Here is a 23,149-nt window from a genome sequence, read left to right on the forward strand (position 1 = left end):
AATTCGATCGGGATTTGGGCTAGGTAGATGAGTCAATTGGATCACACACACACAGGAATTGTTTTGAGTAAATATTCCTTTTTAATAATTTGATTCCCATCCGGTTTACGGCGATTCACATATTCACTTTGGTCTTGGTTAAAACCCATGTTTCGTTCGTTCAGCGCGGAATATTACTTTTGGGTGTGGATGTGAACCGTTGCCCATTGACCCTTCCGTTATTTTTTTTTCTTTTCCCACGAAAAGAAATTGTGACTTCCTCTCCTCCCCTTTTGATGTGTGGCGATTACACAAAACTTTTGTCCTCGACGATTCTTTGATTTTCTTATACACACTTACTTCAACAGTATACTTGCTAAAGAAAGGAGTTTATTCAATGACTCGTTACTACATTGAAAAAATGATACACCTCATCGCTATCGAGCATAGCCACGTGCGTATTGCATACTGAACACCTTACTGGATGGTAACTATCGTCATCACCGCTGAAATGAGCTTGACCGGGCTGAATCGAAACCTTCTTGGCGCGATTTTTTTGGGATTGAAGAGGAACTTTCATGACCTCCCCAAGGTCTACTTGACAGTGGAACGTGAACATAGCTCTATACTGTGTTTTGATGGTTTCGTGCCTAAATTTGAACAATGGGAGAGCTGGGTAATTATGACAACCAATCTTTTTAATTAATTACTGTAAGATACCTTTGGCAATCATGGCACAAGGTGGTGAAGCATGCAGGGCAATTCAATACTGCATCACTGTTAGGTAAAGGTTTCGGTTTGGTTTGATTCATGAGCTTTGTTCTGTACATGTCTCTTTGTCTTTGAACAAATTGTTCATCTTTGGAATCCATTAGGGGGTCATAAAATAAATCCATGTTTGATTTTGCCTCTACCGTTGGATCTTCTGTTTCTCCTTCTTCTGAATCAGTGTCAAAGTAATCTCTAAATTTTCTTTCTTCTTTTATATCACTCTCAGGCTTTAAAGGATCACGAAACTGTTCTTTCTCTAGGTATGCTGCAACACGGATGTCTGCTTCGTTTTCCATTTCACTCTCAAAATCTTTTAATGATCTTTTTGATACAGAACCTGATTGCCGGAAAAATTCTTTCATGACCATTTCATCTTCATCACTTGAGTCAGTTCCTCCATCCTCGCTAAATTGTTGTACAATATACTCGTCATCCGAATCCATTTGAAAACTTTGCTGATGTGAGTGGATTTGACTCAGGCCAGTCACAGTGGAAGTTGACAATAAACTTATAAAAATTCAATCTCTAGATTTGATATCTGACGAAGTACGATTTTCTTACGCCCTCACCTTAATAATACGTTCTTATTACGTTTTTTGTCAACTTCGATGGTGGTAACTGAAGTAGACTGTCCGTAGTGTGGTGGACTCGGAATACGGATGCTCCTTTGTTTACATGCTTGTAACTCGATCATTGGCTCGCACGTCCAATGGTTAAAAACATATTTTGATTTTTAAAGAACCATTTCTATTATTTATTGAAAGTTTCAAAAAATATATATATAAAAGCCCTGCAGTTATAAAGTAATTTCATTGCATTTTAAAATGTTTATTTAAATTTTCGTTAAGATATTGATCCTCCGTGCGTGCCTAAAATGCCAAAGCGAAACCGCGAAACCTGTTTCGACTGAAATGCAAAACTCAATGCGGAACCAAAATCCTCTTTTGCGGTAAAAACGTTTCCAAGTTTTCGCAAAATATGCTAATCTGCTAAACTTGATCACAAAAAAAGAAGGCGATAGTTTACAAATTCTCCATTATTTTACTTATTTGATTAGTAATTTATCAAGGTAATAAACACTATAAAAGTAAAGCCTCTTTCTTGAAATCGCCGTTGAAACTGTGAGAAAGAACCTCAGTATCATTTAGTTGATATGTCGCTTGATGATTTAATAAATAGAATTTTTATCCTAATTACATTGTGAGATTTAACATGCAAAGTCGCATGCCCCATTTATTTTTCCGTCATCCAACATAATCTAGCAAGTTGGCGCAATTTTAAAATATTATTAACACAGAAATTACATACTATTTTTTAAAATCTCTTTTTGTCAGTCTCGATCAAAACTTACTTATGGGATCACACGCTCACCAGAAGAGGCACACGGACTCTTACCTTTTTTCGGATTAAACATTTGTAGCCTATATACCCATAGGGAGAAAAGAAAACAACCTAACTGTAACTATCCTGACATGCATTTGTTTTCATCGAAGGATTTTAGTCCTTAAATGCACAATTCATTAGCACTTCTAATAACGGCTTCGCTAAACTTGTTCGCAATTCCTGATGCCCTCCGGTGATATTAGCCCTGGCTCACAGCTAATTCTTTTGGGGCCACTCCGCATTGAGTTTCGCGTTTTAGTCGAAAAACGTTTCGCGTTTCATGAACACCGTGATTCTCCGTTTGACTTTTCTGTCGCAGAACGTTTGGTCTGCTTTCACCCTAGAGGCTTTACACCCTTCTTCTTGTACTAGGGTCTAGGGAGGGTTTCTGCTTGCTGAGTGCTTTCAGCTTTGTGTTCACTGCTATTGCTAGACATAGCAGGACGTAGGACCAAGAGGAAACTTATCTAAGGCGGAATTAAACCTGTGGTACTGTGTTAGGTCAGTTTCTTGCCTAGTAAAGATATTGTAAATTCTAAAATGTCCGTACGTAAAGCTTCTCATGCAGGTAGCTGGTATTCCGATTCAGGTAACTATATTTTTTCACATTGCTTCTTTGTTTGAAAAGTGAACTGTAAGAACTTGACATGTTTCATTCATTCTTTACAGCTAAGGAACTTGGTCGTCAGCTTGATGGGTGGCTAGAAGCTGCCAATTTTTCACATGGACCTGCAAGAGCTATAATTGCTCCGTAAATTTTTAAAACTTATTTCTTCATTCCATTTTATTAGCAGATTATTGCAACTAAATTCTAAGAATGCACAAGGAAGCCTACAGCTGATGCTAGAACTAATACATCTTTTCTTGCAACAGGCATGCTGGCTATCGTTATTGTGGGTCATGTGCAGGTTTTGCGTACAAACAAATTGATCCTACGAACGTGTAAAATCAAGAAACAAAATACTTGTTTGCATCTTCTTTTTTATCAATATCTATTTTTTTTCTGTTGGAACAGGAAACGTGTCTTTATTCTAGGGCCATCTCATCATGTTCGACTGTCTGGCTGTGCCCTATCTACAGTAGCAAAATATCGCACACCTTTTTGTGATCTCAATCTAGATACTCAGGGTAAAACTCTCTTACTTTGCTATTTTATCAGAATGAAAATATTTAACTCATGTATTTAGTGTACAAAGAACTGCAGAGTACAGGTTGTTTTGAGTGGATGAACTTGGAAACAGATGAAGATGAGCACAGCATTGAAATGCATTTGCCTTACATTGCCAAAGTGTTTGAAAAGTATGTGTATTTTGGCTCTAGGCTTTTTTCGATTTGCAGGTAGACGGACTGTTTTGACACGATGGCGATTTTCTAAGCTATTTTATTTTATGAGTAAGACTTAAACATACCGATTGCTAAACGGTAAATGCTTTTCTGAGCTTGGATATAGTAGGTGTCGTTATAGTGTCGCAATCGTCCAGTCACCGAATTTCACTTCTATTATATAAATAACTAAATAATGGTTATTGTTTTTAGTCACAGAGATATTTCCATAGTCCCGATTTTGGTTGGATCGCTGTCACCGGAACGTGAAACTCACTACGGAAGACTTCTTTCCAGATATCTCGTTGATCCCAGCAATTGCTTCATTATTTCTTCAGACTTCTGCCATTGGGGCCAGCGGTTCCGTTATACGCACTATGATAAATCTTGCGGCGAAATTTATCAGTCCATTCAGAGACTTGACCAACAAGTAATATTGTTTGTGGAAATTACTGGTGCCAGCCGTGAAATATCTAGTTTTCCAATACAGGGTATGTCCATTATTGAAATGTTGGATACCACTGGATTCACCGAATACTTGAAAAAATACGGAAACACGATTTGTGGCCGACATCCAATCGGAGTGCTGCTAAACGTAAGGAAAATATTTTCCTGCCACTTCTTCTTTTTCATCCCTTAGGTTCGTTTCAGAAGTGTTCTACTGATACTGATTCAATATTCTTTTTTAAGATGGTGGACCATATTCGTGAAACTTCGAACGGTTTGACGGCTTCCCTCAAATTTGTGGATTACGCTCAGTCGAGTCAATGCCGGTCATTTAGCGATTCATCGGTCAGTTATGCATCTGCTGCGCTACTCTTAGAATGAATCAAAATGGAGAGCATTCTATGTTAAATTAAAGAACAAGATGAAAAATCCGTTAGCGGGTTCTCATAAACCAAGGAAGAATATATGATATGACTGATCATTTGGCTGAATTCAAGAACGAACGACAATTTTACTTTAATCTCTTTTGTTCACAGGTCTTGGTCAAAACTGTAATCAACCAGTATCTGCTCCTAACTATTAGTTGAAACGCTAAATCAGTCCATTTACCTGCGAATGAATATGACACAAAATTAAAATTGCACGTAACTTTCGACTTTTTTTAAAGATAAAAATGATCGGCATTTGGAGCATTGGTGAACATTTTATTTACGTCTTCAGCTAGCTAATTTTAATTTTCTAAGTATACTTTTTTGAAATAGCTTGATGCATATAACTGAAGATGTATATGCAGGTGGTTCAGTTTTTCGTTTGTCTGCGTAATAGTTGCTGGTTATTTTACTATGCAATTACATTGTGTACTTCCAAGGTAATAAATATACCTGTAGCGGATGTTGAGTTGCAATTTCTTTGCAATCTACCTATCCAATATGGAGTTTTTTTTTAAACATTAGGGCAATCAATGTTGCCTAAAAAGTTGTGGTCAGTAGACGGTGGAACCGAAGCGGCTGTTGCACTTTGGTATCACCACACCTTTAGAATGGCATGCGTGACGCACCAGGATATTAATGGTCCCAAGTATGCTTATTACTGAACAATTTTTCCCATTTCCTAAGAATACTTGGGATGCAATAGGGGCTTCGCAACACAGGCAAATACCGAGAATAAGATAGTAAATTAATTTTTAATTAAATTAAACTGTTAGGGTAGCATACTAACCTACAAAAAATTCTTTAAAATTAATCAGAAAATGGGAGATATTTTGTCCTAGGAATTTCAGAGTTGATATAACAAAGAACCCCAAAAATTTTTGGTTTTTTCTTCTTATTTCCCTTAACCTTATATAACACCAGTTTTTTGCTCTCTTTTTCTATTCTTTCTGACAACATTTTGCTGTGTAGCTCGACCTCGAGGTTACGAAAATTTTTTCTTTCGGTGAAGATGCATTTGTTTGTAAAGAACAGTCTAGCCGTGATCTCCGTTCTCGTTTAAGATAAATAAATAGATCGCCAATTATATCTTTTGAATTTGGTGTTGATGTGATCGGCGATAAGTAAAACTCGTTGATCGGCAGCGATCAATTTTGCGATTGAATTTAGCGCCACCAAACGAAAGAATTTACAATTCACATAAATTTTTGCTAAAGGATTTCGCTGTGGAAGTTGTTAATCCTTCATTTGCAGCAGACGCCTTTTTGTCTACTTATAGGTTAAGTGAAGACATGGACTAGAAATGGTGACAAATTTAGTTCAATTTTGACAACTAAATTTTGCCTAAAAACGATCGGAAATCGAAAAAATTTGATCGCCGATCAGATCTTCTTAAAAGATGTAATCGGAGATCAAGATCAATCACTGAAGATGGGATCGGCGATCAAGATAAAAATATGGCAATCCGTTTTATCCCCCCCCCCCTCCCCCAAAAAAAATCGGCATTGTTTTTCTTTTTAGAGCTATCGCTATCTAACGGTCACCGTGAAAAAAAATCGGCGATCATCCGTCTGTTGAAAAAAAATTTAATTTCGATTAAATTTCCTACCAATTACTTTTCCGATTGTTTTTAGACGCCAACTAGCAGTAAACAAATAACTTCCCATTGTTTATATTGACATAAGTTAACATTTCAAAAAAGCGTCTGCTACAAAAGTGACGCAACTCTGAATATACTTTCATGTATTCTCATCTAACATTCATACAGGTCGCAAACTAATCGGAAAAAAATCGCTCGACTAAATTAAATTTTTAAAAATTAAATCGCCGATTTCGATTATTTTAAAATGATTTTATCGCATATTAAAATTTTATTCAAAATTAAAATCGTGATTAATTTTCAATGGAACCAACATGAATGTAGTCTCTCAAACATTACATCCCATTTTTTATAGATTCGATCTTACTGAAACCCAGATATTTTTTGGTCTGTTTCACAACACCAATGGAAATAACTAGATATAGAAAGAAGTGAATTGGAGCTGCGGAGGATTGAACTCCGGGCTTTTCGCATGCAAAGCGAACACTCTACCACTGAGTTACAAACCCACATTTTCATATCAATTTACACAAATTACGTTTTTTGCAAATTTCAGGTAAAATTTCAATCGTCCTTGTTACTGCTTGTAAATTGATTCAAAAGAAATTTTCTGGTTAGATATTACATTTGTCTTAATTAAAATGTGTGCATACTTGGTATTCTTTGAAATGAACCAGTAGTGCAATCTTTAATTATAGTTCCAAATTGTTTGTAGGCTATCAACATCGTTGGTTTTATTGCAGTTGCTTTTACATGTAATGCTACCTATAATTCGATGAGTTACTTTTTCATGATGATGGAATTCGGTAATTCGAATGTATTAAAAATCCTTCTTTGGGTTGGAGTTGCGGAGGATTGAACTCCGGGCTTCTCACATGCGAAGCAAACACTCTACCTCTGAGTTACAACCCCATTTATATAGACTCGATCTTACTGAAACCCAGATGTTTTTTGGTCAATTATATTATCAAATTTAATCATTCTTGTTTCTGTTGTCGCATTAGTCCATTTTCAGATATAAATGGCACTTAAATTTTATATAAGTTCTGCATTCATGGACAAATTTTTTATGTACAAATAATGCAAAATATTGTTCTATAAGTGATCAACATGGACGTAGTCTCTTTCAAACGTTATTGACATTATTGGAATGATTTGCTAATTTCAATATTTACTAGGAAATGGTTTTCTATGCTTGGAAATTTTTTATGTACAAATAATGCAAAATATTGTTCTATAAGTGATCAACATGGATGTAGTCTCTTTCAAACGTTATTGACATTATTGGAATGACTAGTATATGGCGGCCCGTCCCAGGACGGTAATAGGTGAAGTCTAGTATTTAGTGTCTGCACTTCGTTTTCTCTCGGCCTGTAGGCAATCCCCCCCCTCCACTTCCGCCCTCGATTCGCGATTTTCAGTCTGCGTTTTCATCCTGCATGCAGTTTTACTCCAGTTCGTTTAACTTCGAAAGAAAAAATGTTTAAGCACTTGCCGGTGGCAGTTGGAAATGCATTTCAGGTTGTCGAACCCTACTCGGTATTTCAATGTCACGCTATTTATATTCGATCAATGGTAGGAGGGACGACAAAGGGGTAGGCAAAATGTTAAGCCTATCGCTAGTGCCAGTTGTAGTTATTGCTATTTTTGTGTTATCAATCCTTACACAACCTTCCCATTGCTATCTGATGATGGGTCACGAATGAATCGGCAAACAAACTTTCATTCGTCAGTTGTATAACAGCGTTGATTTAGCATTACGCTAATGAAATTGCAAACGTTTCTGGTTAGAAATCGTACTCATTGAATGAATTCTCCTTCTCATATATGACCAATTTCCGGAATCCACTGTCAATTGCCAATTTTAGTCAGGAGCGTAAACGTTATCTGAAACATTACTGCAATAATCAAAAATTAAATGAGAATACTGGATGTTGTTACTTGCTCGATTGTGAACCTTGTTGAAAGATATGACATTCAAGAGCTTGCAGCTGCATGTTAAACTCGTTGACTGCTCATATGCACCTCAGACTTAAGATATCGTTTCTCTAGAATGCATAATAGTTCCAGAAGATTTAATGTTTCTGTCGTGTAATCGAAAACAAAGTGTGATTGTAAAATTTTCAGCGAGCACATGAACATAATGTGAGACTTGCATATTTCAGAAATTGGCCATTAATTCCCACATACAGGCATTGGCCTGTTATTGAACTATAACATCATTGTTAAAATGGAGCGGAACTGAAGATGCAGCTCGTTAAGTTAAAAAAAAATTTATAAATTTTTTTTAAGAATTACCATTCAATAAGGAGCCTGTTCAATAATAAATATTGCAAGCTTTAAGTCAAGTGTGATTTGTTGTGTGCTTCGAACCTGTGACATTTCTTTTGGTTGATCAGCAGTCGATCCTCGCGCAGCTTTTCACTTTCAAAGTTGCGAATGAAACTATGCTTCTGAAATTTGCACAATGCAACTCAAATATATGCTACACCAGTTCACCATTCAGTGTTTCACCATTCAGCGTTCAGATTAAGCCACCGTCTTCTTTTAATTTTAACAACAGCCAAGGAGTGAAAGAAATATAATAAGGCATGTTAAATTAGAACTGAAATGATCAACGCAGAGACCTTTCATCCGGCAGACGTTAAAAAAACTGAATGCTGTTGGTTGAAAGTAGTACTTGGTGGATGGTGTGATTTGCATATTTCAATGAGCTACTTGTTGACAAATAAGCACCGAAAGCTTCATGACATATGAGACTGGTTGAGTGCTTTGCGCGTGTGAGCTTCTCATTTGTTGTATTTTAGTTGTGGTTTAAATTAGCTTAGCTTTAGGCATCATTTTGGGCGAGCACGACGTCAAAGAAAACTGTAGTCACCTGGTTGAAAACGCAGCTCTTAACTTCGAAAATTGCAGCATGCAAGTCAACGAATTCTTCATCTGTAAACATGAGAAAATTTGTGATCTTCAAATTAAGAAACGGTATGTTTTTTTAAACGCAAACAACAGCCAAAACGGTAAACCAAAACCACAAGTTATGTTGAAAAAGAACTGAAGCAAAAGTGTATATCCCCTAAACCTGGATGGGTTGAAAACGTTAAACGCCGTTGTTTGAGAGTGGTGGAACTCGCTGTATGCTAACATCTGCACGCTTCAGTGTGGCACCTGTTAACAAATAACTACTGAAAGCTTTGAATAAACCGTGACTTGTTGAATGCTTGACACCTGTGTGTTTGGTATTTCTTGTAGTCCATCAGCAGTCCATTCTCGAGTAGCTTTTCAGTTTCAAAGTTGCAAATGAAGTTGGCCTGTGAAATTTGCAGAATACAAACCAATGAATGCTTCATCTGTAAACGTGAGAAAATTTGTGATCTTCAAATAAAGAAGCCACAATGTCTTTATGTAAACGCATACTAACAGCCAAAATTGGTAAACAAAAGAACCAACACATTTTAAAATACAATTGATGTGGAAATGAAGAGCCCAACACCTGAAATGTGTGGGAAAAGTTACACACAATAGGTTAAGAGTGGTAGGACTTGTTGAACCTCAACCTCTGCCCGTATCGATGAGGTATCTAATTACAAATAAACATTGAAAGATTTACTTCAAACGTTACTTATCGAGTGCTGTCTACTTAAAAGGATGACATTTCTTTTAGTGTACCAGCAGTCCATCCTAACCTAGCTTTTCCCTCTCGGAGTTGCATATGAAGCGTGTCTGCTAAATTTGCAGATTGCAATTTAATGGAATGCTTGTAAACGGGAAAATGTGAGGTTTTTAGATAAATCCACTGTCTGTTTGTAAATTAAAACAGCAAAGCAGTGCAAAAAAACATAAATGCACGTTAAAATAGAACTGAAGCAAAAAATGCTAAGCCCTTTCACCTGGAAGGTGTTGAAAAAAACTGGATTCTGAGAGTATTACTTGTTGAGTACTTAAACGTGAATGTTTGAATGAGCTACCTGTTGACAAATAAACCCCGAGAGCTTTAAGTCGTATGCGACTGGTTTAGTGCTTTGAACCGGTGAATCTCACATACGTTGTAGTTCAGTAGGAGTTTAGTTTGCTTTAGGCAGCGTTTTGCGCAAGCTCAGACGGAAAGAAAAACTATTATCACTTGGTTAAAAGTGTTATTATACCAGGTTGAACACGCGTTCTAAAGAAATGTGCTAACAGAAATTGGTCACCCTAGTCAGTTATTAACAGCTGAATATGCAGAGCCCTTTCGTCTGGAAGATGTTGAAAAAGTTGAACGCCGTTGCTGGTTTAGAGTGGTGGAATTTGTCAAATGCCCGCTTCAATGGGGCACTTGTTGACAAATAACCAATGAAAGCTTTAAATAAAACTTGACTTGTTGAATGCTTCATACCTGTGCGTTTGGTATTTCTTTTGATTGATCAGCAGCCCATCCTCGCGTAGTAGTTCACTTTCAAAGTGGCAAATGAAATGTGCCTGAGAAATTTGCAGAATGAAAGTAAGAGAATACTTCCTTTAAATATTGAAAAATTTGGGTAATTCAGTTGAAGCCAAACTGTCTTTTTGTAAACGTAAACAACGGTCAATTTGTTTACCAAACCATAAACACGTGTTGAATGAGAACTGAAGTGGTGGTGCAGAGCCAGTTCAACTGGAACAGGGTGACAAAGTTAAATACTGCATGTTGTGGGTGGTGGTTCTTGTTGAATGCTAATATCTGCAGGTTTGATATACCAATGAGGTGACATTGCTTTCAGTTGCTCAGATGTAAGCGAAAAAATCTATGACCTTCAGCTGTAGCCACTATCTTTCTGTAAGTGTAAAAGGCAGCCAATTAGTCATCTGAAGCATTGATACATTTAAAAATAGAATTAAGATAGGGAGGCAGAGCACTTTCACTTGGACGTTGTTGGAAAACTTGAACAGAATAACTTGAGGGTGATGAACTACTTACTTCTGCAAATGAGTCATAAATATTTGAATGTATCATGTTACCTATTAAAATGTGCAGGAAAGGAATACATTTCTTCACTGCAATACATCAAATGGCTTTATTTTTGAGCGAGCTGAGATTAACCAGCTCACACTAAACCACACTTCTACTGTCCAATAAATTATCACCTGTTCATCGTAAAGTAAAAATTAGGTTGCAAATCAGATATGCAGATTTTTATAAATGTGTTATATTAAATCGCTTACCCCAATTAAGATATCACAGCAGCAAGTTTTGTGTTGTTTGTTGTTTATTGTTTAAATCACGGTGGCTGTTTTTCGTCTGACGTCAATGTGTCAAGGATAGTGGAAACGAATTGCTAAAATGCGGAATGCGAAGTTTGGGAATGACTAATTAAAGGGAAAAGTGGAAACGAAATAAAAGGTTAAGCTTACCCCGCGGCAGGTCGAACCTTTTCACAGGTAGTCGAACCTTTTCTCAGGTAGTCGAACCCTTTTTCAGGTAGTCGAACCTTTTTCCAGGTAGAAAAAATCACGTGATGTCCACATCCCCAATGGCAAAAGGGATACCGAAAGGAAAAGAAAATGTCAAGCCTTGTCAAAGGGAGTTAAAACCTTTTTTCAGGTAGTCGAACCTTTTTTTATGTAGTCAAACCTTTTACCAGGTAGAAAAAAAGCACGTGATATCACTACAGCCAATGAAAAAACGGATGGCGAAATGAAAGGAAAAAGTTAACCCTTGCCAAAGGCAGTTTAAACCTTTTTGCAGGTAGTCGAACCTTTTTGCAGGTAGCAAAAAGTCACGTAAATGCCCGAGAACCAATGACGGCGTGCGCACGCCGTTAGGTTTTTCGGACAAACAAACAGACAGATACACAAACAAACTCCTCCCACAAATAGACCTTTGGCTTTTATAAAGAAAGTAGACTAGTATATGGCGGCCCGTCCCAGGACGGTAATAGGTGAAGTCTAGTATTAAGTGTCTGCACTTCGTTTTCTCTCGTCCTGTAGGCAAGCCCCCCCCCCCCCCCCCCCAATTTCCGGCCTCGATTCGCGATTTTCCGTCTATCTGCGTTTTCATTCTGCATGCAGTTTTACTCCAGTTCTTTTAACTTCGAAAGAAAAAATGTTTAAGCACTTGCCGGTGGCAGTTGGAAATGTGTTTCCTGTGTCAAACCCTACTCCAGGTATTTCAATGTCACGCTATTCCTATTCGATCAATGGTAGGAGGGACGAAAAAGGGGTAGGTAAAATGTTAAGCCTATCGCTAGTGCCAGTTGTAGTTTTTGCTATTTTTGTGTTATCAATCCTTACACAACCTTTCCGTTGCTATCTGGTGATGGGTCACGAATGAATCGGCAAACAAACGTTCATTCGTCAGTTGTATAACAGCGTTGATTTAGCATTACGCTAATGAAATCGCAAACGTTTCGGGTTTAAATCGTACTCATTGAATGAATTCTCCTTCTCATATATGACCAATTTCCGGAATCCACTGTCAATTGCCAATTTTAGTGAGGAGCGTAAACGTTATCTGAAACATTACTGCAATAATCAAAAATTAAATGAGAATACTGGATGTTGTTACTTGCTCGATTGTGAACCTTGTTGAAAGATACGACATTCAAGAGCTTGCAGCTGCATGTTAAACACATTGACTGCTCATATGCACATCAGACTTAAGATATCGTTTCTCTAGAATGCATAATAGTTCCAGAAGATTTAATGTTTCTGTCGGTAGCCGGTGAAATAGGACTAAAACGAAATAGGACTGGAGAAATAGGACTGCAAATTTCCAGTCCTATTTCTACCGGAGAAATTGGACTGGGAGAAATAGGACTGACTTTTTAAAACTTTTAGGACAGTCCTATTTCTCCATGCCAGCAGTCCTATTTCTCCTCGGCATCAGTCCTATTTTTCCTTAGAAATAGTCCTATTTATTTTATTTTATTTTATTTTGTTCCAATAGGAACGATATACCTCCAATCCGGTAGGCAACATATTGCGTAAGAGCGTCGGCTTATATCCATTTCTCTTTGTAAAAAGCCGATGGTGTTAACTCATAACTTAAATGGTTCACCAAACATTTATCTTTTATCCTATTTTAATTTAAATTGCAGGGGACCATTAATTATGTTATATCTAATATAGTTCATTTAATAAAATACTACAACGGCCACACCAGAAATATTTATTAAATTTTTCTTACTTTTTAGTGCATAAATAACTTTTCCAGTTGCACTCATGTTGTACTTGCTCATACAACTATCAGCAACGAATAACAAGCAAGTCTTACCATATCGGTAGCGCTCTAACCTGTGACACGGGTAGTCCTATGTTCGATTCTCCGTGGTTACATTTCTTCTGAGGTTTTTAATAATTCTTCTATGCTACACCAGTTCACCATTCAGTGTTTCACCATTCAGCGTTCAGATTAAGCCACCGTCTTCTTTTAATTTTAACAATAGCCAAGGAGTGAAAGAAATATAGTAACGCATGTTAAATTAGAACTGAAATGATCAACGCAGAGCCCTTTCATCCGGCAGACGTTAAAAAAAATGTTGTTGGTTGAAAGTAGTACTTGGTGAATGGTATAATTTGCATATTTCAATGAGCTACTTGTTGACAAATAAGCACTGAAAGCTTCATGACATATGAGACTGGTTGAGTGCTTTGCGCGTGTGAGCTTCACATTTGTTGTAGTTTAGTTGTGGTTTAAATTAGCTTAGGCATCATTTTGGGCGAGCACGACGTCAAAGAAAACTGTAGTCACCTGGTTGAAAACGCAGCTCTTATCTTCGAAAATTGCAAATGGAGTGTGCCTGTGAAAATTGCAGCATGCAAGTCAACAAATTCTTCATCTGTAAACATGAGAAAATTTGCGGTCTTCAAATTAAGAAACGGTATGTTTTTTTAAACGCAAACAACAGCCAAAACGGTAAACCAAAACCACAAGTTATGTTGAAAAAGAACTGAAGCAAAAGTGTATATCCCCTTAACCTGGATGGGTTGAAAACGTTAAACGCCGTTGTTTGAGAGTGGTGGAACTCGCTGTATGCCAACATCTGCACGCTTCAGTGTGGCACCTGTTAACAAATAACTACTGAAAGCTTTGAATAAACCGTGACTTGTTGAATGCTTGTCACCTGTGAGTTTGGTATTTCTTGTAGTCCATCAGCAGTCCATTCTCGAGTAGCTCTTCAGTTTCAAAGTTGCAAATGAAGTCGGCCTGTAAAATTTGCAGAATACAAACCAATGAATGCTTCATCTGTAAACGTGAGAAAATTTGTGATCTTCAAATAAAGAAGCCACAATGTCTTTATGTAAACGCATACTAACAGCCAAAATTGGTAAACAAAAGAACCAACACATTTTAAAATACAATTGATGTGGAAATGAAGAGCCCATCACCTGAAATGTGTGGGAAAAGTTACACACCATAGGTTAAGAGTGGTAGGACTTGTTGAACCTCAACATCTGCCCGTATCGATGAGGTATCTAATTACAAATAAACATTGAAAGATTTACTTCAAACGTTACTTATCGAGTGCTGTCTACTTAAAAGGATGATATTTCTTTTAGTGTACCAGCAGTCCATCCTAGCCTAGCTTTTCCCTCTCGGAGTTGCAAATGAAGCGTGTCTGCTAAATTTGCAGATTGCAATTCAATGGAATGCTTGTAAACGGGAAAATGTGAGGTTTTTCGATAAAGCCACAGTCTGTTTGTAAATTAAGACAGCAAAGCAGTGCAAAAAAACATAAATGCACGTTAAAATAGAACTGAAGCAAAAAATGCTAAGCCCTTTCACCCGGAAGGTGTTGAAAAAAGCTGGATTCTGAGAGTATTACTTGTTGAGTACTTTAAACGTGAATGTTTGAATGAGCTACCTGTTGACAAATAAATCCCGAGAGCTTTAAGTCGTATGCGACTGGTTCACCGGTTCAAAGCACTAAACCAGTCGCTCGATAATAGTTTTTCTTTCCGTCTGAGCAAACTAAACTCTACTGAACTACAACGGAAAAACTATTATCACGTGGTTAAAAGTGTTATTATACCAGGTTGAACACGCGTTCTAAAGAAATGTGCTAACAGAAATTGGTCACCCTAGTCAGTTATTAACAGCTGAATATGCAGAGCCCTTTCGTCTGGAAGATGTTGAAAAAGTTAAACGCCGTTGGTTTAGAGTGGTGGAGTTTGTCGAATGCCCGCTTCAATGGGGCCCTTGTTGACAAATAATCACTGAAAGCTTTAAATAAAACTTGACTTGTTGAATGCTTCATACCTGTGCGTTTGGTATTTCTTTTGATTGATCAGCAGCCCATCCTCGCGTAGTAGTTCACTTTCAAAGTGGCAAATAAAATGTGCCTGAGAAATTTGCAGAATGAAAGTAAGAGAATACTTCCTGTAAATATTGAAAAATTTGGGTAATTCAGTTGAAGCCAAACTGTCTTTTTGAAAACGTAAACAACGGTCAATTTGTTTACCAAAACATAAACACGTGTTGAATAAGAACTGAAGTGGTGGTGCAGAGCCAGTTCAACTGGAACAGGGTGACAAAGCTAAATACTGCATGTTGTGGGTGGTGGTTCTTGTTGAATGCTAATATCTGCAGGTTTGATGAGGTACCTGTTGAGAAATAAAAATTGAATGCTTTAAATCAAACATGTCATGCTATGCTTATTACATAAAATATAACTTACCGAGTGCTGTTCACCTATGAGGTTCACATTGCTTTTAGTTGACCAGATGTAAGCGGGAAGAAATTTGTGATCTTCAGATGAAGCCATTGTCTTTCTGTGAATGTAAGCAAAAGCCAATTAGTCAAAGACACATTTTAAAATAACTTTGAGGTAGAAATGCAGAGCCCTTTCAATTGTATGAGGTTGAAAAAATCAAACACAGTTAATTTGGGGGTGATGAATATAGTTGAACGCTACCATCTGCAAGTGAGTCATGCTGATTTGAATGTAAAATGTTACCTATTTAAATGTGGAGGAAGAGGATAAAATTTTTCACAGCAATATATATATCCAGAGGCTTTCTTTTCGGCGAGCTGGGAGACATTCAACCATACTATTGTCCAATAAATTATCACCTGTTCAAATGAAAACCACGTTAAAAAATAAGAAATGTAGAATGTTTGAAAGAAATGTGTTACAAGAAATAGCTTATCCCAGTTAAAATATGACAGCAGGACGTTTTCGTGTACAATGAGTTGGCTGAATGTCGGCTCAATTTCGTCTGACGACAATGTGTCAACGATGGTGGAAACGGATAGAAAAATGCGGTGGTTTGGAATGACTAATTAAAGGGAAAACGGGAAAAGGCAAAAGGGTAAGCCAAGCCGGCGGCAGGTCGAACTTTTCTCAGGTATTCGGAACCTTTTCGAAGGTAGTCGAACCTAAATAAAATAAAACTAATGCGGCTCAAGGAATGCTTCAAATTTGATAAATTCGTGTGATTATGAAGAAGCCACACTGCCTTTTAGTAAACAGAAACAATACTGAAATGGAAGTGCAGAGCCTGTTCACTTGGAATGTTAACAAAGTTCAACACTGGTGGTTATGGATGGTTGTTGTTGTTGTATGCTAATACCTGCAGGTTTCCTGAAGTACCTGTTGACAAATAAATATTGAAAGGTTAGAATCATACACGTCTTGCTAAGCTTTATGTTAAACATTAGTTATCGAGTGTTGTGTGACATTGCTTTCAGTTGCTCAGATGTAAGAGAAAAATCTGTGATCTTCAGCTGTAGCCACTATCTTTCTCTAAATGTAAAAGGCAGCCAATTTGTCAACTGAAGCATCGATACATTTTAAAATAGAATTAAAATAGGGAGGCAGAGCACTTTCACTTGGACGTTGTTGGAAAAGTTGAACAAAATAACTTGAGGGTGATGAACTACTTACTTCTGCAAATGAGTCATAAATATTTGAATGTATCATGTTACCTATTAAAATGTGCAGGAAAGGAATACATTTCTTCACTGCAATACATCAAATGGCTTTATTTTTGAGCGAGCTGATATTAACCAGCTCACACTAAAACACACTACTACTGTCCAATAAATTAAAACCTGTTCATCATAAAGTAAAAATTAGGTTGCAAATCAGATATGCAGATTTTTATAAATGTGTTCTATTAAATCGCTTACCCCAATTAAGATATCACAGCAGAAAGTTTTGTGTTGTTTGTTGTTTAAATCACGGTGGCTGTTTTTCGTCTGACGCCAATGTGTCAATGATAGTGGAAACGAATTGCTAAAATGCGGAATGCGAAGGTTGGGAATGACTAATTAAAGGGAAAAGTGGAAACGAAATAAAAGGTTAAGCTTACCCCGCGGCAGGTCGAACCTTTTCCCAGGTAGTCGAACCTTTTCTCAGGTAGTCGAACCCTTTTTCAGGTAGTCGAACCTTTTTCCAGGTAGAAAAAAGCACGTGATGTCAACACCACCAATGGCAAAAGGGATACCAAAAGGAAAAGAAAATGTTAAGCCTTGCCAAAGGCAGTTTAAATCTTTTTTCAGGTAGTCGAACCTTTTTTCAGGTAGTCGAACCTCTTTCCAGGTAGAAAAAAGCACGTGATGTCACAACGACTAATGAAAAAACGGATGGTAAAATGAAAGGAAAAAGTTAAGCCTTGCCAAAGGCAGTTTAAACCTTTTTTCAGGTAGTCGAACCTTTTAGCAGGTAGAAAAACGACACGTGACTGCTCGCGAACCAATGACGGCGTGCGCACGCCGTTAGGTTTTTCGGACAAACACACAGACAGATACACAAACAAACTCCTCCCACAAATAGACCTTTGGCTTTTATAAAGATAGTAGATTTGCTAATTTCAATATTTACTAGGAAATGGTTTTCTATGCTTGGAAAAACGGGACGGGAAAAACTTTTTCTGTTTCACAACACCAATGGAAATAACTAGATATAGAAAGAAGTGAATTGGAGCTGCGGAGGATTGAACTCCGGGCTTCTCGCATGCAAAGCGAACACTCTACCACTGAGTTACAACCCCACATTTTCATATCAATTTACACAAATTACGTTTTTTGCAAATTTCAGGTAAAATTTCAATCGTCCTTGTTACTGCTTGTAAATTGATTCAAAAGAAATTTTCTTAGTTAGATATTACATTTGTCTTAATTAAAATGTGTGCATACTTGGTATTCTTTGAAATGAACCAGTAGTGCAATCTTTAATTATAGTTCCAAATTGTTTGTAGACTATCAACATCGTTGGTTTTATTGCAGTTGCTTTTACATGTAATGCTACCTATAATTCGATGAGTTACTTTTTCATGATGATGGAATTCGGTAATTCGAATGTATTAAAAATCCTTCTTTGGGTTGGAGTAGCGGAGGATTGAACTCCGGGCTTCTCACATGCGAAGCAAACACTCTCTACCTCTGAGTTACAACCCCATTTATATAGACTCGATCTTACTGAAACCCAGATGTTTTTTGGTCAATTATATTATCAAATTTAATCATTCTTGTTTCTGTTGTCGCATTAGTCCATTTTCAGATATAAATGGCACAAATTTTATATAAGTTCTGCATTCATGGGCAAATTTTTTATGTACAAATAATGCAAAATATTGTTCTATAAGTGATCAACATGGATGTAGTCTCTTTCAAACGTTATTGACATTATTGGAATGATTTGCTAATTTCAATATTTACTAGGAAATGGTTTTCTATGCTTGGAAAAACGGGACTGGAAAAACTTTTTCTGTTTCACAACACCAATGGAAATAACTAGATATAGAAAGAAGTGAATTGGAGCTGCGGAGGATTGAACTCCGGGCCTTTCACATGCAAAGCGAACGCTCTACCACTGAGTTACAACCCCACATTTTCATATCAATTTACACAAATTACGTTTTTTGCAAATTTCAGGTAAAATTTCAATCGTCCTTGTTACTGCTTGTAAATTGATTCAAAAGAAATTTTCTTAGTTAGATATTACATTTGTCTTAATTAAAATGTGTGCATACTTGGTATTCTTTGAAATGAACCAGTAGTGCAATCTTTAATTATAGTTCCAAATTGTTTGTAGACTATCAACATCGTTGGTTTTATTGCAGTTGCTTTTACATGTAATGCTACCTATAATTCGATGAGTTACTTTTTCATGATGATGGAATTCGGTAATTCGAATGTATTAAAAATCCTTCTTTGGGTTGGAGTTGCGGAGGATTGAACTCCGGGCTTTTCACATGCGAAGCAAACACTCTCTACCTCTGAGTTACAACCCCATTTATATAGACTCGATCTTACTGTAACCCAGATGTTTTTTGGTCAATTATATTATCAAATTTAATCATTCTTGTTTCTGTTGTCGCATTAGTCCATTTTCAGATATAAATGGCACTTAAATTTTATATAAGTTCTGCATTCATGGGCAAATTTTTTATGTACAAATAATGCAAAATATTGTTCTATAAGTGATCAACATGGATGTAGTCTCTTTCAAACGTTATTGACATTATTGGAATGATTTGCTAATTTCAATATTTACTAGGAAATGGTTTTCTATGCTTGGAAAAACGGGACTGGAAAATCTTGTTCTGTTTCACAACACCAATGGAAATAACTAGATATAGAAAGAAGTGAATTGGAGCTGCGGAGGATTGAACTCCGGGCTTTTCGCATGCAAAGCGAACACTCTACCACTGAGTTACAACCCCACATTTTCATATCAATTTACACAAATTACGTTTTTTGCAAATTTCAGGTAAAATTTCAATCGTCCTTGTTACTGCTTGTAAATTGATTCAAAAGAAATTTTCTTAGTTAGATATTACATTTGTCTTAATTAAAATGTGTGCATACTTGGTATTCTTTGAAATGAACCAGTAGTGCAATCTTTAATTATAGTTCCAAATTGTTTGTAGACTATCAACATCGTTGGTTTTATTGCAGTTGCTTTTACATGTAATGCTACCTATAATTCGATGAGTTACTTTTTCATGATGATGGAATTCGGTAATTCGAATGTATTAAAAATCCTTCTTTGGGTTGGAGTTGCGGAGGATTGAACTCCGGGCTTTTCACATGCGAAGCAAACACTCTACCTCTGAGTTACAACCCCATTTATATAGACTCGATCTTACTGTAACCCAGATGTTTTTTGGTCAATTATATTATCAAATTTAATCATTCTTGTTTCTGTTGTCGCATTAGTCCATTTTCAGATATAAATGGCACTTAAATTTTATATAAGTTCTGCATTCATGGGCAAATTTTTTATGTACAAATAATGCAAAATATTGTTCTATAAGTGATCAACATGGATGTAGTCTCTTTCAAACGTTATTGACATTATTGGAATGATTTGCTAATTTCAATATTTACTAGGAAATGGTTTTCTATGCTTGGAAAAACGGGACTGGAAAAACTTGTTCTGTTTCACAACACCAATGGAAATAACTAGATATAGAAAGAAGTGAATTGGAGCTGCGGAGGATTGAACTCCGGGCTTCTCGCATGCAAAGCGAGCACTCTATCACTGAGTTACAACCCCACATTTTCATATCAATTTACACAAATTACGTTTTTTGCAAATTTCAGGTAAAATTTCAATCGTCCTTGTTACTGCTTGTAAATTGATTCAAAAGAAATTTTCTTAGTTAGATATTACATTTGTCTTAATTAAAATGTGTGCATACTTGGTATTCTTTGAAATGAACCAGTAGTGCAATCTTTAATTATAGTTCCAAATTGTTTGTAGACTATCAACATCGTTGGTTTTATTGCAGTTGCTTTTACATGTAATGCTACCTATAATTCGATGAGTTACTTTTTCATGATGATGGAATTCGGTAATTCGAATGTATTAAAAATCCTTCTTTGGGTTGGAGTAGCGGAGGATTGAACTCCGGGCTTCTCACATGCGAAGCGAACACTCTACCTCTGAGTTACTACCCCATTTATATAGACTCGATCTTACTGAAACCCAGATGTTTTTTGGTCAATTATATTATCAAATTTAATCATTCTTGTTTCTGTTGTCGCATTAGTCCATTTTCAGATATAAATGCCACTTAAATTTTATATAAGTTCTGCATTCATGGGCAAATTTTTTATGTACAAATAATGCAAAATATTGTTCTATAAGTGATCAACATGGATGTAGTCTCTTTCAAACGTTATTGACATTATTGGAATGATTTGCTAATTTCAATATTTACTAGGAAATGGTTTTCTATGCTTGGAAAAACGGGACTGGAAAAACTTGTTCTGTTTCACAACACCAATGGAAATAACTAGATATAGAAAGAAGTGAATTGGAGCTGCGGAGGATTGAACTCCGGGCTTTTCGCATGCAAAGCGAACACTCTACCACTGAGTTACAACCCCACATTTTCATATCAATTTACACAAATTACGTTTTTTGCAAATTTCAGGTAAAATTTCAATCGTCCTTGTTACTGCTTGTAAATTGATTCAAAAGAAATTTTCTTAGTTAGATATTACATTTGTCTTAATTAAAATGTGTGCATACTTGGTATTCTTTGAAATGAACCAGTAGTGCAATCTTTAATTATAGTTCCAAATTGTTTGTAGACTATCAACATCGTTGGTTTTATTGCAGTTGCTTTTACATGTAATGCTACCTATAATTCGATGAGTTACTTTTTCATGATGATGGAATTCGGTAATTCGAATGTATTAAAAATCCTTCTTTGGGTTGGAGTTGCGGAGGATTGAACTCCGGGCTTCTCACATGCGAAGCAAACACTCTACCTCTGAGTAACAACCCCATTTATATAGACTCGATCTTACTGTAACCCAGATGTTTTTTTGGTCAATTATATTATCAAATTTAATCATTCTTGTTTCTGTTGTCGCATTAGTCCATTTTCAGATATAAATGGCACTTAAATTTTATATAAGTTCTGCATTCATGGGCAAATTTTTTATGTACAAATAATGCAAAATATTGTTCTATAAGTGATCAACATGGATGTAGTCTCTTTCAAACGTTATTGACATTATTGGAATGATTTGCTAATTTCAATATTTACTAGGAAATGGTTTTCTATGCTTGGAAAAACGGGACTGGAAAAACTTATTCTGTTTCACAACACCAATGGAAATAACTAGATATAGAAAGAAGTGAATTGGAGCTGCGGAGGATTGAACTCCGGGCTTCTCGCATGCAAAGCGAACACTCTACCACTGAGTTACAACCCCACATTTTCATATCAATTTACACAAATTACGTTTTTTGCAAATTTCAGGTAAAATTTCAATCGTCCTTGTTACTGCTTGTAAATTGATTCAAAAGAAATTTTCTTAGTTAGATATTACATTTGTCTTAATTAAAATGTGTGCATACTTGGTATTCTTTGAAATGAACCAGTAGTGCAATCTTTAATTATAGTTCCAAATTGTTTGTAGACTATCAACATCGTTGGTTTTATTGCAGTTGCTTTTACATGTAATGCTACCTATAATTCGATGAGTTACTTTTTCATGATGATGGAATTCGGTAATTCGAATGTATTAAAAATCCTTCTTTGGGTTGGAGTTGCGGAGGATTGAACTCCGGGCTTTTCACATGCGAAGCAAACACTCTACCTCTGAGTTACAACCCCATTTATATAGACTCGATCTTACTGTAACCCAGATGTTTTTTGGTCAATTATATTATCAAATTTAATCATTCTTGTTTCTGTTGTCGCATTAGTCCATTTTCAGATATAAATGGCACTTAAATTTTATATAAGTTCTGCATTCATGGGCAAATTTTTTATGTACAAATAATGCAAAATATTGTTCTATAAGTGATCAACATGGATGTAGTCTCTTTCAAACGTTATTGACATTATTGGAATGATTTGCTAATTTCAATATTTACTAGGAAATGGTTTTCTATGCTTGGAAAAACGGGACTGGAAAAACTTGTTCTGTTTCACAACACCAATGGAAATAACTAGATATAGAAAGAAGTGAATTGGAGCTGCGGAGGATTGAACTCCGGGCTTTTCGCATGCAAAGCGAGCACTCTACCACTGAGTTACAACCCCACATTTTGATATCAATTTACACAAATTACGTTTTTTGCAAATTTCAGGTAAAATTTCAATCGTCCTTGTTACTGCTTGTAAATTGATTCAAAAGAAATTTTCTTAGTTAGATATTACATTTGTCTTAATTAAAATGTGTGCATACTTGGTATTCTTTGAAATGAACCAGTAGTGCAATCTTTAATTATAGTTCCAAATTGTTTGTAGACTATCAACATCGTTGGTTTTATTGCAGTTGCTTTTACATGTA

General features: G+C 36.3%; 2 protein-coding genes and 11 non-coding genes across 14 annotated transcripts; 1 reads left to right on the forward strand and 12 right to left on the reverse strand.

Moving 5' to 3' along the window:
* Nucleotides 1-134: 134 nt before the first annotated feature.
* LOC130703520 (E2F-associated phosphoprotein-like) lies at nt 135-1,374 on the reverse strand. 2 transcript variants are annotated; one of them, XM_059496220.1, is made up of 3 exons: nt 1,320-1,374; nt 700-1,257; nt 135-629 (listed from the first exon to the last, which is right to left on the reverse strand). In XM_059496220.1, the coding sequence occupies exons 2-3, from the start codon at nt 1,191-1,193 to the stop codon at nt 374-376; spliced, it is 750 nt and encodes a 249-aa protein (XP_059352203.1). In that variant the 5' UTR covers nt 1,194-1,257; nt 1,320-1,374; the 3' UTR covers nt 135-373. The 2 variants fall into 2 exon arrangements, with proteins under 2 accessions (XP_059352203.1, XP_059352202.1); XM_059496219.1 differs by lacking the exon at nt 1,320-1,374 and having other exon boundaries at nt 135-625; nt 696-1,313.
* A 1,140-nt stretch (nt 1,375-2,514) lies between these two features.
* Nucleotides 2,515-4,794, forward strand: LOC130703517 (protein MEMO1-like). Its single transcript, XM_057524970.2, has 8 exons — nt 2,515-2,722; nt 2,803-2,884; nt 3,007-3,075; nt 3,149-3,261; nt 3,321-3,432; nt 3,670-3,886; nt 3,947-4,051; nt 4,147-4,794. Exons 1-8 carry the CDS (start codon nt 2,674-2,676, stop codon nt 4,282-4,284), a joined length of 885 nt encoding a protein of 294 aa, XP_057380953.1. The 5' UTR covers nt 2,515-2,673; the 3' UTR covers nt 4,285-4,794.
* Nucleotides 4,795-6,368: 1,574 nt separating this feature from the next.
* On the reverse strand, nt 6,369-6,440 carry Trnaa-ugc (transfer RNA alanine (anticodon UGC)). Its single transcript has one exon. It is a non-coding gene; the product is annotated as a tRNA-Ala (tRNA).
* An 11,368-nt stretch (nt 6,441-17,808) lies between these two features.
* Nucleotides 17,809-17,880, reverse strand: Trnaa-ugc (transfer RNA alanine (anticodon UGC)). The gene has a single exon. It is a non-coding gene; the product is annotated as a tRNA-Ala (tRNA).
* A 764-nt stretch (nt 17,881-18,644) lies between these two features.
* Nucleotides 18,645-18,716, reverse strand: Trnaa-ugc (transfer RNA alanine (anticodon UGC)). Its single transcript has one exon. It is a non-coding gene; the product is annotated as a tRNA-Ala (tRNA).
* Nucleotides 18,717-19,482: 766 nt separating this feature from the next.
* Trnaa-ugc (transfer RNA alanine (anticodon UGC)) lies at nt 19,483-19,554 on the reverse strand. The gene has a single exon. It is a non-coding gene; the product is annotated as a tRNA-Ala (tRNA).
* A 332-nt stretch (nt 19,555-19,886) lies between these two features.
* On the reverse strand, nt 19,887-19,958 carry Trnaa-cgc (transfer RNA alanine (anticodon CGC)). Its single transcript has one exon. It is a non-coding gene; the product is annotated as a tRNA-Ala (tRNA).
* Nucleotides 19,959-20,318: 360 nt separating this feature from the next.
* On the reverse strand, nt 20,319-20,390 carry Trnaa-ugc (transfer RNA alanine (anticodon UGC)). Its single transcript has one exon. It is a non-coding gene; the product is annotated as a tRNA-Ala (tRNA).
* Nucleotides 20,391-20,722: 332 nt separating this feature from the next.
* On the reverse strand, nt 20,723-20,794 carry Trnaa-cgc (transfer RNA alanine (anticodon CGC)). Its single transcript has one exon. It is a non-coding gene; the product is annotated as a tRNA-Ala (tRNA).
* A 360-nt stretch (nt 20,795-21,154) lies between these two features.
* Nucleotides 21,155-21,226, reverse strand: Trnaa-ugc (transfer RNA alanine (anticodon UGC)). The gene has a single exon. It is a non-coding gene; the product is annotated as a tRNA-Ala (tRNA).
* A 765-nt stretch (nt 21,227-21,991) lies between these two features.
* On the reverse strand, nt 21,992-22,063 carry Trnaa-ugc (transfer RNA alanine (anticodon UGC)). Its single transcript has one exon. It is a non-coding gene; the product is annotated as a tRNA-Ala (tRNA).
* A 332-nt stretch (nt 22,064-22,395) lies between these two features.
* On the reverse strand, nt 22,396-22,467 carry Trnaa-cgc (transfer RNA alanine (anticodon CGC)). Its single transcript has one exon. It is a non-coding gene; the product is annotated as a tRNA-Ala (tRNA).
* Nucleotides 22,468-22,827: 360 nt separating this feature from the next.
* On the reverse strand, nt 22,828-22,899 carry Trnaa-ugc (transfer RNA alanine (anticodon UGC)). The gene has a single exon. It is a non-coding gene; the product is annotated as a tRNA-Ala (tRNA).
* Between the last annotated feature and the right edge of the window lie 250 nt (nt 22,900-23,149).

Source organism: Daphnia carinata, chromosome 7 (genome assembly GCF_022539665.2).
Source record: "Daphnia carinata strain CSIRO-1 chromosome 7, CSIRO_AGI_Dcar_HiC_V3, whole genome shotgun sequence".
Taxonomy (NCBI): Eukaryota; Metazoa; Arthropoda; class Branchiopoda; order Diplostraca; family Daphniidae; genus Daphnia; species Daphnia carinata.